The sequence below is a fragment of the Dendrobates tinctorius genome, unplaced genomic scaffold, assembly GCF_039654945.1.
Source record: "Dendrobates tinctorius isolate UK_male_01 unplaced genomic scaffold, ASM3965494v1 ptg000032l, whole genome shotgun sequence".
Classification (NCBI taxonomy): Eukaryota; Metazoa; Chordata; class Amphibia; order Anura; family Dendrobatidae; genus Dendrobates; species Dendrobates tinctorius.
In genome coordinates, this window is record NW_027361700.1 from 31,209,237 (window position 1) to 31,220,959 (window position 11,723).

At 52.0% G+C, this 11,723-nt stretch overlaps 1 protein-coding gene across 5 annotated transcripts in view; it reads right to left on the minus strand.

Moving 5' to 3' along the window:
• The window catches only part of NT5C3B (5'-nucleotidase, cytosolic IIIB), a 28,209-nt gene extending 16,766 nt beyond the window's left edge, over positions 1-11,443 (minus strand). For 2 of the 5 annotated variants that reach the window (XR_012231608.1, XR_012231607.1), the window contains exons 1-7: positions 11,247-11,439; positions 8,588-8,686; positions 6,751-6,820; positions 6,612-6,658; positions 6,086-6,171; positions 5,571-5,660; positions 5,303-5,465 (exon numbers count right to left, since the gene is read on the minus strand). Coding sequence is in view for 3 of the 5 variants with exons in the window: in XM_073572711.1 (XP_073428812.1) it covers positions 5,303-5,465; positions 5,571-5,660; positions 6,086-6,171; positions 6,612-6,658; positions 6,751-6,820; positions 8,588-8,686; positions 11,247-11,252 (561 nt within the window). In the remaining 2 variants the exon portion in view is untranslated. Of the gene's footprint in view, positions 1-5,302; positions 5,466-5,570; positions 5,661-6,085; positions 6,172-6,611; positions 6,659-6,750; positions 6,821-8,587; positions 8,687-11,064; positions 11,182-11,246 lie in introns of those variants that run through there. The other 3 variants (XM_073572711.1, XM_073572708.1, XM_073572709.1) reach the window with 3 other exon arrangements.
• Positions 11,444-11,723: the final 280 nt, after the last annotated feature.

An 11,723-nucleotide genomic window follows, 5' to 3' on the forward strand; every position in this document is an offset into this window, starting at 1 on the left:
CTGGCAGACGAGTATGCCAAGAACAGGGGTTCTGATCCAAAGAAGCCTGCCAGCAGCACCTGGAGAGGGGGTAAGCCCAATCCTGCCCCTGTGCCCCCAGCGTGCAAGGGGTGAACCCCCCTGCTGCCCTCTCCAGGCCAGGAGCAGAACCCAGACGTTGTCATCATTGCAACCAGCCGGGACACTTTAAGGCTGCATGTTCCCAGCGCCAGAAGGCCCCATCCCTGTCCCAGAAACCGTCCACTGTTTTGTGTGTGGGAGGGGATGGTGGGAGGTCCCTGAACAATTACCAACCCGTCACCATCGGCCGCTCAGCGGTCATGGGACTGCGGGACACAGGCGCTGAACGAACCCTGGTACATCCTGAGGTGGTGTCCCCTCAAGACTTGGTGCCTAGGAAAACCCTTTCCGTCTCCAGAATTGGAGGCGTTGAACCGGCGCTGCCCGTCACCAAGGTGTTTTTGGACTGGGGTGCCAGGAGGGGAATGCGGGAGGTGGGAGTAACGCCAAATATTCCTGCCAATATGTTGCTTGGGACCGATTTGGGGCGGCTGGGGTCTCAGTATGTGGCCACTGAACCCCCAAGTCCAGCTCCCCAAGAATGTCATGACTCTACTTTGAATGCTAATGTTAATGTGTTGAATGTGCCTCCAACAGTGGAGGAGGGAGTGAAACCTGATGGTACCCATGCACTGACACTACACACACAGGGCTCACAGTGAGGACAGGTGAGAAGCTCAGAGGTGGAGGGAGGGGCTGCTATGGGCAGTGTAAGGCCCCTAAGTGAATCCAGCCTGCTGAGTCTAGGGCCTCTGCAGAAAGAGGAACAGGCCATGGGGGGGGAGGGGGCGTCCCGGGAGAGGAGCCACCAGGTAAGACCCCAGGGCAGGAGTTCCCCCGCATCCGGGATGTCAGGAGGCCAGGGAAGTCTGCCTGACCCGGCGACTTGGTGGGGGGCTGAGCGGAAGCAGGTGCTACCTGTGGTCTCAGCGGTCGTGGCAGCTGTTACCAGGAGTAGGAGCGCCGGAGCCCAAGGAGCCTCGCGGAGGTCCGACGGTTTCCCCCTCTCCAACCAAGTGGCTGCCGAGTCAGACAGCGGCCAGGAGACAGATCCCGGGGAGCTGACAGAGGATGTGGCAGTTTCGTCAATTCTTGCCACATCGAATCAGGGATTTCAGGCAGCGTTGGAAGCTGACGCTAGCCTGAAAGCTCTCAAGGAGCAGGAGGCACAGCCTCCCCTGGAGTCCGACCGCGAGCGAGTGGTCTGGGACCAGGTACGGCTGTACTGGGTAACGGTCTAGCAGGGTTCACCGGAGGCGTGGCCCAGGGACCGACAGTTAGTGGTACCCTATCCGTTCAGGGCAGAATTGTTGCGGATCGCACACGAGATTCCCATGGCCGGACACCTAGGGATCACTAAAACCAGGGCCAGGCTAGCTCAGCATTTCTACTGGCCGGGAATGAGGACCGAGGTGATTGCCTACTGCCGTTCGTGTGACACCTGTCAGAGGGTGGGGAAGGAGGGGTGGCACCCCAAAGCCCCACTGGTAACTCTGCCCATCATTGAAGAGCTTTTCTCGAGGGTGGCTGTGGATCTCATTGACCGGAGGCGGTAGCTTTTTCGTCCATTCGGGCCGACAAAGTGGCCACTGCCTTACTGGAGATTTTCTCCAGAGTGGGGTTTCCCCAGGAAATGCTCACCGACTGAGGGACCCAGTTCATGTCGCAGCTGATGGAGTCTCTCTGTAAGCAGATACAGGTGCAACATCTGGTAGCCAGCCCGTACCACCCACAGACCAATGGCCTGTGTGAGCGGTTCAATGGTACCTTAAAGCAGATGCTGAAGATGTTGGTCGACTCCCATGGGAGAGACTGGGAGCGATATCTCCCACACCTGCTGTTTGCCTACCGGGAGGTCCCACAGGCCTCAACGGGGTTCTCCCCCTTTGAGCTCCTGTACGGGGGCCTCTTGCTGTGGTGAAGGAAGCATGGGAAGGGGATTTGGCCACCCCTGGAGTGTCGATCATTGAGTATGTCGTGCGCTTCCGGGACAGAACGATTGCCTTGACATGGCTGGTGCATGACAATATGGCTCAAGCCCAGGCTGACCAGAAGCGATGGTACGACCTGAATGCTTGTGAGCGGACCTACCAGGTGGGTCAAAAGGTGTGGGTACTGGTCCACGTACCTCAAAACAAGCTTCAGGCGGCCTGGGAGGGTCCATACCTCGTGCACCAGCGGCTCAACGCTGTCACCTATCTGGTCACCCTGGACCACGCCCGTGGAAGGAGGAAGGCCTTCCACGAGAACATGATGAAGACCCATCATGAGCGGGAGGCTTGTGCCCACCCAGTGTGCAACCTTCCTGAGGAAGGAGAGGTAGAAACCCTCCTGGATCTGCTCACCCAAGCCAAGGAGGGTGGATCCATCGAGGATGTGGGGGTTGGCCACCAGCTCTCAGAGGACCAACGTTCCCAGCTGGGGGTCACCCTACACCACTTTTGGGAGCTGTTCAGCAGCCTGCCGGGAAGGACTGAGACAGCCGTCCATGACGTGGACACCGGCAATCACCCCCTGATCTGGCGTTCAGCATATCGGGTCTCTCTTGAGGTGTAGCAGCACATGAGCCAAGAGATAGACGAGATGCTGAAGCTGGGGGTGATCCAAGCGTCCAACAGCGTGTGGGCTTCGCCTGTAGTCCTCGTCCCTAAAAAGGACCGAAGTACGCGATTCTGCGTGGACTACCGGGGGGCTCAACGCTGTGACGGTCACGATGCGTACCCAATGCCGCACATCAATGACCTGCTCGATCAGCTGGCCGGGGCCAAGTACCTGACCATTATGGATCTGAGCAGGGGGTATTGGCAGATTCCCCTGACCCCTGGGGCACGGGAACGCTCTGCCTTTATCACCCCATTCGGACTGTACGAGTCCAGGGTGATGCCATTCAGCATGAAGAATGCCCCTGCCACTTTTCAGAGGATGGTCAACACGCTGCTTGAGGGACTGGAAGGGTATGCGACCGCATACCTGGGTGACATTGCCATCTTCGGTCCCACCTGGGAGGATCACCTAGAGCACCTGGCGCAGGTGCTCGGGCGGATCCAGCGAGCAGGCTTGACCATTAAGCCGGAAAAATGCCAGCTGGGTATCAGTGAGGTCCATAATCTGGGACACCGGGTAGGTGGGGGAGCTCTGAAGCCAGAGCCCGAGAAGGTGGATGCCATCGCATCCTGGCCCACCCCCAGGACCAAGAAGCAGGTAATGTCCTTCTTGGGGACTGACAGGTACTATAGGAGGTTTGTTCCACACTATAGTGCCCTGGCCAAGCCCCTGACAGACCTCACCAAGAAGAAGCTGCCCGTCGCAGTCGACTGGACAGTCGCCTGCGAGACAGCTTTCCAGGCGCTCAAGACCGCCCTTTCTAGCTCTCCTGTACTACAGGCAGCCAACTTCACGCGGCCGTTCATAGTGCAGACCGACGCCAGCGACTTCGGCCTCGGTGCTGTGCTCAGCCAGGTCGCCACTACAGGCCATGAACACCCCGTTCTGTACCTGAGCCGGAAGCTCCTGCCGAAGAAAGTGGCCTATTCCACGATGGAGAAGGAATGTCTGGCAATTGTGTGGGCCCTGCAGCATCTGCAGCCATACTTCTACGGACGCCAATTCACCGTGGAAACAGACCACAACCCCCTCAGCTGGTTACACACGGTCTCTGGGACGAATGGAAGGTTGCTACGCTGGAGCCTCGCTCTCCAGCAGTATCACTTCACCATTCGCCACAAAAGAGGCAGGGACCATGGTAACGCTGATGGGTTGTCCCGGCAAGGAGAGGGTGCGGAAGGGCGCATGGGGGAACACATTAACGTGATACCCCCTAGCGTCCTATAAAGCAGGGAGGTGTGATGAAGGAGCAGCCGCCATCTTGGATATGGGGCCTAATGCTCGCCTCATGTCTGAGCTTGGCCTGTCCATTTTGGTCTGAGTTCACAAGAATTACAGGCAGCTAACTGCTCCTCCCCCCTCCCCCCAGGGCCTGTAAGCATATTGAAGAAGGCAGGATTTAGTGCTCCAATGTTGAATAGCAAGGCCTTTTAGTATGATGAGATAAGGCCAAAACAGAACTTCAAAGCTTGAGTGGGAGCCACGCCAGCATGGGGCAGGAAGGTGCCTGGGGGCTTCAATTAGAATATACCTGTCAGCTGGACACAGAAATACACATCCATTGTCTCTCCCAGCCGCTCCGACTCCATTCTAGGATCATGGATTATGAGCACACCTTTCGAGTTATAGACTCATAAAAAATATCCACGTGACCCTGAGGAAATCGAGCATCTGGCAGTGCAGCTCCTGAGTCGGTGAGGGCTCTGGGACCTGAGATATAGAGATTGGCCCTCCACAGCGACCCAATGGGGCCATGTTTGCTCTCCACACGACAGGCAAAACAAACCGCATTCACTGGTACCTCTCGTGTTCTGATCCGATCACCCTGGAGGAAGTTATTCCCAATATCTAAGAAAGGGGGTAAGGTCTGCATGGAGCTAAAGGGTGGAGATTATTAGCCCACCCTCTGACACAGGGGGGAGGAACCCAGCATGCTTAAGAACTGGCAGCACATGGCAGACAGTCTCACTCACACAGAAGAACCAGATGATGATCTAAGATGGAACTGGGGACAGACCTGCCAAGGGAGCAGAACCCGCGCTTTGGGGTCTGTCCAGCAACTAAGATTCTTGTACCTGTGGACTGCAGAGCTCCCGGCATCCACATGCAACCTACAACCTGGTAAATTGACCTCCAGCTTAATATCTAAGTCTTGTACCATTATTGTTATATTTTACTATGACTGCAAATCCACTGTATTTCCGTTGTAAAGCTCACTGTATATTTCTGTAATTATCTAGTGCGCCCTTAAGGCAATTAAACCATAAAATTAATCTTGGGCTGATGCTTTTACTCTGATTACGGACCTCAGAATACCCAGCGGGTAACAGGACATCCTCCCTGGCGGCCATTTGCGCTAGGTGCAGTTCCCTTACTGACCTGAGAGACAAAGGGGGCGTCGGAGAGCTGTGCCTGTGTAGTTACGTCACATTGGTGACGTGGGAGGAACCGGTCTTTCCTCCACAACACCTAATTGACAATGAGAATGGTAAGCCCCCAGCTATACATTTTTCAGGCGTCATAATCGAGTATCGGCACAATACAGAGGTTTGCAAATGAAGCTCCAGGTCAACAAGATTTTACCACAATAGACGTCATGTCCTGACCCACACCGCTTTAAGATAAATGCCTTACTTACATGATCATCAAAATCCATGTAGTTGGAGACCACTTTGATGTTGGAATGATACACCCCAGCCTGGCGAATAATTTCCTCTAGAACATCCCCAATGCCAGCAGAGAAGATAAAAAGTGGGATCTCACTGTGGTATAAGCTGTCGAAAAACTTCTCATACCCCTCCCTGGAAAACACAAGAACAGGTTGAGGAGAACATTGGCATTAGTGGTATAGAGATGTACAATGGGAGGACAGGACATTGTCCATATAACGGTGCCCGTGTTATTACCGTAATCTGGCCTGTGACTCCTTCACGACTTGTGACAGCTTCTGCTTCTCAATCCTTTGTTCACAGAGAAGGGTGTGCGCCTTACTCCACCTGGAAGACAAACGGGTCAGGATGCAGGACTTCACACAATCTCCAGCCATCAGATCTCTGGGCGGAGGGCGTGCAGACACATTTTCTCAATCTAAGTAACAAAAGTGGGTTAAATACGTTCTGTAACATAAATTAGATTGGATCTGACTTCTGAGGCCACGTGTTGGCTTACTGGTGTTCTTCCTCCGCCGTGGACTATAAACATGGAAGACCAGGATGCAATAAACCCCCAGCTCAGCCCTAGTTTTGCCCATTCTCTACCACTACTCTATTAGTAAGCTATGAAATAACTCCAGCTTCATAGACATAGGCTTAGGTCCTTCCCCATGCTTTATATTGCAACACTGCATTTTTTTTTTTAATTGGCTGCCGTACTTTACATTCCATTCAGCATAGCATACAATTTAGCCTCCTTCTCCTCCTACCATTCCACCATGAGCGGGAACTTTTCTTCAGTGGTCCGATCCGGGTCGATTTCAAGGGGGTAGTAGATGTTAAAAAGATCTTTCAACTACAGAGGAAAAAAAAAAGAATGACATAAAAATAAATCTTAAGAAACATGGATGAAGCTCTACAGAACCCATCAGTGACCCCCTGTACAATGATGCCAGAGGAGACGGCCAGTCAGTAGACAGCCAGGCCTTCACCATGAAGGGATCTGTGCAGTCATGGGTCATGAATGGAAAACCTCAATAAGTATCTTCTGTATTCTTAGATCACTGTGGTCAGATCAGATTTATCCTCTGGGAACAAATATTGCAGAGACTGTGGCAACCACCAACCACAGGCCTTCACTGGCCCAGATCAGGCGTGGCAGCCATGTCTGTCCAATCTTATTACAACACCTTAGAAGCTACTAACTCCAGAGTTTAAGACAAAAAATCTACGGGCCCAACAGGGCGACTGGCTGGAGAATGTCGGCCTAAACTTACATGTGAGCCCGCGACCTACCTTCTTTCTGCAGTCCTCACTAATGATCTTGCTGTTGTCAATAATATCTGTGTAGGAGAGATGCCATGAAATGTGCAGCAGGTGTATTAAGCACAGAATGCTGCAGAAGGCCTGTAGGGGGCGACAGGCGTATACTCACTGTAGCATGTAGGACTCCTCTCTCCATTATATTTGAACCTGCTCAGTGTCATGTCAAAATCAGAGATCACCTACGAAATGGAAGACAGAAGTGACAGTAAACAAGGGAAAATAAGTTAGTAGCGCCACCTTATGTATAAAAAGAAGAAGACACAAAAAAAAAAAAAAGTGCCCTATAAAAATCCAGTGTAGCGATTGGCTAAATATCTGGCATCACTTAAGGGCTACTATTGAAGGGTAAGGGGGGGTAGTGATCCGCGTGGACATGAGGTGGGCTGATCCTGACAGTCGCAGCAGCTCTTGGATTATAGGGACATGGATGGTACTGGATCACCCATCGGTAATGGTCGTGTGAGCTGTCTGCACAACCACAGAGCCAATAACAAGAAGTAATGAATTTACCCTCCTGTATAATGGTACAGCAGCTCCGACTGTCAGGAGGCGCCCTCATCCCACCCGTGACCCTAACAAGCCCTCACCGATCACCCGGAACTATAAAAACCAGAGGGGTGAAGTGATAGCTGATTATCCCATTACAATGGCACCCGACAAAAGTCAGGATACAAGTGATGAGCCAGTCCTTAAAGGGAACCTGTCATGTCCCCAAATGCCATTTACCTGCTGATATAGGGTTAATCTGCAGGTTAATAGTGTAACAATGCTGCCCCAGCACTAAAAATGCGGCACCCGGGAGAAAATTAACCTTATCCCTCCTGGGAGCTACATGCTTTCAGTCACGGGGGGTCCAGGGAGCGGCTACCGTCATTGCTCAGTGATCACCACTCCCAGCACTTTGGCATCTCGCTCCGCAGAGCATTTGTGCACAGCAAGTTGCCAATCAAAGTGCTGGGCGTGGTGACCACTGTGCGTGGAGCGGAGATTGAAGCCCACCCACGGGTCTCTGACCGCACGCCCACCCACGGGTCTCTGACCGCACGCCCACCCACGGGTCTCTGACCGCACGCCCACCCACGGGTCTCTGACTGCTACGGGGAGGAAAAAAAATAAAAGGTAATTTTCTCCCAGTAGCCATGTCTTCAGTCTGGTGGCCGGGCAGCTTTGTAACTCTATTAACCTGCAGATTAACTCCTTATGTGCAGGGTAATAGTGTTTGGTGACATGACAGATTCCCTTTATAAAGTGGATGCACTGGGAGCAGGAAAAATGGGCAAGCGGAAGAAAGTAACCAACATTCACGATATGGCGGAGCCAGAGCATACCCCGAACACTGGGTGAGGTGCTCATGGTAAGTAGTAGATAGCACCTACCAAACACGCTCCAAAAAGTGACAATGAGTGAACAGCTAACAGGGTCGTGGCACCCACAGTTTACCGATACCTGTGATGTGTCCGACCCCACAGAAGAGGTGCTGCAGCCCAAACTGCTGGTACCGGTGAATTCTGGCTATAACAAAGGTGTGAGCACAGGACGGCCGGTGTATGGGCTGACATTGTGCTGACCCCTGTCCCCCTCCAAAAGAATCTACAATGGGCACAAGAACTGCGCCACGGATGAATGGAAAGACGTGGCCTGCTCTGAAAAGTCAAATATGTCCAAGAGCAGCTATGAAATGAACCTTATTAAAAAAAAATCTAATATCGTTTACTGCTCGTTGCTTAGGCTACAGACCACCTCTGCGGTCCATCAGCGGTGGTCAGTCTCTTAGGCGCTTTTCTCTAGCGCATGTGAGCTCGCTCTGACGTTGGCCCTATCACTTTGGTAATTCATTCACCTGGGGAAGAGATGCTGGCACTACGGGAAGAGCTGACGGAGGCTGCTGGGAATCCCTGTGTGGTCAGGGTAGATGGCTGCTACCATCTTGGATCCGTGTGCATTACCTGTAATTTCTTCTCTCCTCCATTTTGGAGGGCCAGGATCACCTGTCGGACTTTTTCTGGGTCCTTCATGCGGACTGTGTCTTTCTTCAGCTCCGGGATCTGAGGATGTAATTAAAAGGGATTTATGGGAAAATACATTTAGGGATAGGTTTCCCACGTGGGATCATATTGTAGGATTTTCTAGTAATCCGAACAGAGAAAAAAAAAAAAGCCACATTCCAGGGACCATCAAGGACCCTACTAATCTCATCCGGGGCACACTGCTACCTGCTGGATGTGACCGGTACTGCAGCTGAGGGGCCCATCTGCAGTCCTCTGCAGGGAGCAGCACTTCTGTATCTGTGCAAGCAAACCGGTCTGGAACATAAAGCCCCCTAGAGTAAGGTGCGCGCCCCTTAACACGTCTGATGCACCTTCATAGCTGCCATAAACTGCTGCAACTTTCTGCTGCAATGATTCACAGTTTTCTGGTGCACATCGTTTACTGCTCGTTGCCTAGGCGACATACCACCTCTGCGTTCTGTCAGCGGGGGTCAGTCCCTCAGGGAAGGAATACGGCTCTTTTCTACAGTATAGCGCATGTTGTAAGGCCGGCTGTGAAGTCAGCCACATCGCTGGATCCGGACGGATAGACCAGGCTGTGGGCCCAAACCAACCATTAAGCACGAGTGCCCCTGACATAAGAACATAAGGCGGCCCCTTCAAAATCCACACGACAGGTCAGTTTCTCCATGAATTGGGGCCAATTTCTTTACTATTAGGCTCTGGATTTTCTCCCTACAAATCTGGAGAGCAATGTGCCGCGTATCCACTGCACGTGAATATACCAGGAAGAGGTTGTATTCCTTCACAAAATCCCCATTTAAAGGGAAACTATAAATAGGTTTTTTGGTAGCTATGGAATGTGAGCGCTGCATGATGTAGGGGCAGAGAGCCTGATTCCAGCAATGTGTCCCTTACTGGGCTGCTTGCTGCAGTTTGATAGATTCCCTTTTTCTCTGCTGTAGATGTAGCAGAGCTGTGTATAACCCCGCCCATACCCGATTGGCAGCTTCCTATGTACACTGCAAGAAAGCTGCCAATCAGAGGAGGGGGTGGGGTTACACTGATTAGATGGACTGGCCTGCACTGGGCACCTAGTCCTGCAGTGATAATCTCCCACTAAGGCTGAGTTCACACGTGGCGTTTTTTTCGCGTTTCCGCGGCGGTTTTAACCGCGAAAAATAAGCATCCCATGCATTCCTATGGGATTCCGCAATGCTGTACTAATGCTGCGGTTTTTACCGCGGCGGAATCGCTTCGCGGTAAAAACCGCAGCATGCTCATTAATTTGCGGAATCGCGGCGATCCCGCACCCATAGGAATGCATTGTTCCGCTTACTTCCCGCATGTGCCTGTGCCCACCATGCGGAAAGTAAGCAGAACATTTGCGGATGGTACCCACGGTGCGGAGGAGAGGAGACTGTCCTCCGGGCTTTGGGTACCATATCCCTGTAAAAAATAGAATTTAAAAATAAAAAATATTGTTATTCTCACCCTCCGGCGTCCCGCGCAGTGTTCCCGCTTCTCTTCACGCTCTCGTTCCCAGTAGTCCTTTGCGAGCGATGACGTCCGTTTTCGCGGGATCGCGAAGTCTCGCGGTCATCGCGAATAACCGCGAGACGTCGCGATCCCGCGAGAACTGACGTCATCGCGGGCATTTTCGCAAAGGATTACTGGGAACGGATGCGCGGGACGTCGGAGGGTGAGAATAACACTATTTTTTATATTTTATCTTTTACTACTGATGCTGCATAGGCGGCCTCAGTAGTAAAAAGTTGGTCACACTCGTCAAACACTATGTTTGACGAGTGTGACCAACCTGTCAGTTCTCCAAGCGATGCTACAGATCGCTTGGAGAACGCTAGCATTTTGCAAGCTTATTACGCTTGCAAAATGCTAGTTTTTCCGCGGGAAAATCGCGGGAATTAAAAATGCGATTTTCCCGCGGACTGGAATTCCGGAATTCTCGCGGTAATTTCCGCGAGAGTTCCGGTACGTGTGCACTTAGCCTGATTGTATGGAAACCACAGCTCTCAGGCTAATAAGGGACATCCATGGAGTCAGGGTCTCTGCCCCTACATTACGCTGCTCTCAGAATAAATAGCAAAACCAGGCTGACAGCTTCCCTTTAAAAAGGCCCGATCACAGTATAGTCATCCGTGCTTAGTCACGCTGGTTAGGATAAGGGCACGTTCACACATGGAAATGTTTGCAGCATTATTGTACAGTCCCAGTGACGTTTCTGCGGTCTCGTGCACACCAAGCTTTTTTTCCTGCTGTGTTTTTGCCAAGATGCGGTAATCGTGTTCTTTCAGCGTTTGTCACCCATTAAAATGAATTGAGGAAAAAAAACATAAGTCTAAGGTGTGCGTATATTGTGTGCAGTGCTTTATTGGCAAGAAAAAAATCAGAAAAATCGCCACGTGTGAACATACCCTAAACAGCACCTAGTAAATGTCCTGCAGGAGCTGGCGCAGATTCCCTCCCGTGCATAGGGGGCACCATAATGATAAGGAGCGCGGTGCTTATTCCCAGGCTAAAAGGACAAGCTCCCCCACACTGTGCACCAGCAGCAATGGCGGCGGCTCCGGTGTGTGACTGCCGCGCTACTACTCACCAGCATCTATACCGCGTCCCAGCTGCTGTGCCTGCAGGAAACTGGACGTCACCGAGGCTTACAGAGTGCACAGCGCCGCCTGGTGGCTGGAAACAAGGCACACTTGCCGTAAACGTGTATACCACACACAGAACCAAGCGCTGCACGACGCTTTCGGGTCACAGTATCACTTCCGGGTGACGCAGATCAGTGGTCGCTGCATGGTTCTCTCATCCTCCATTTTGTTGGTTGAGGAAACTTGATGCTGCCTCAACTACAATACAATGTTACAGTACAAATTAAAGGGGCAATAAGTACTGATTCGGACTCTTGAAAACAAGTGTTAGGCTCTGTGCACACGGTGCGGTTTCTACTGCAGATCTGCAGGTGATGTACCGTACCATTATAGCCTATGTAAAAAAAAAAACGCTGTGCACATGCTGCGGATTTTTCCACACGGTTTTTGTGCGGAAAAAAGAAAAGCAACATGTCCCTTTT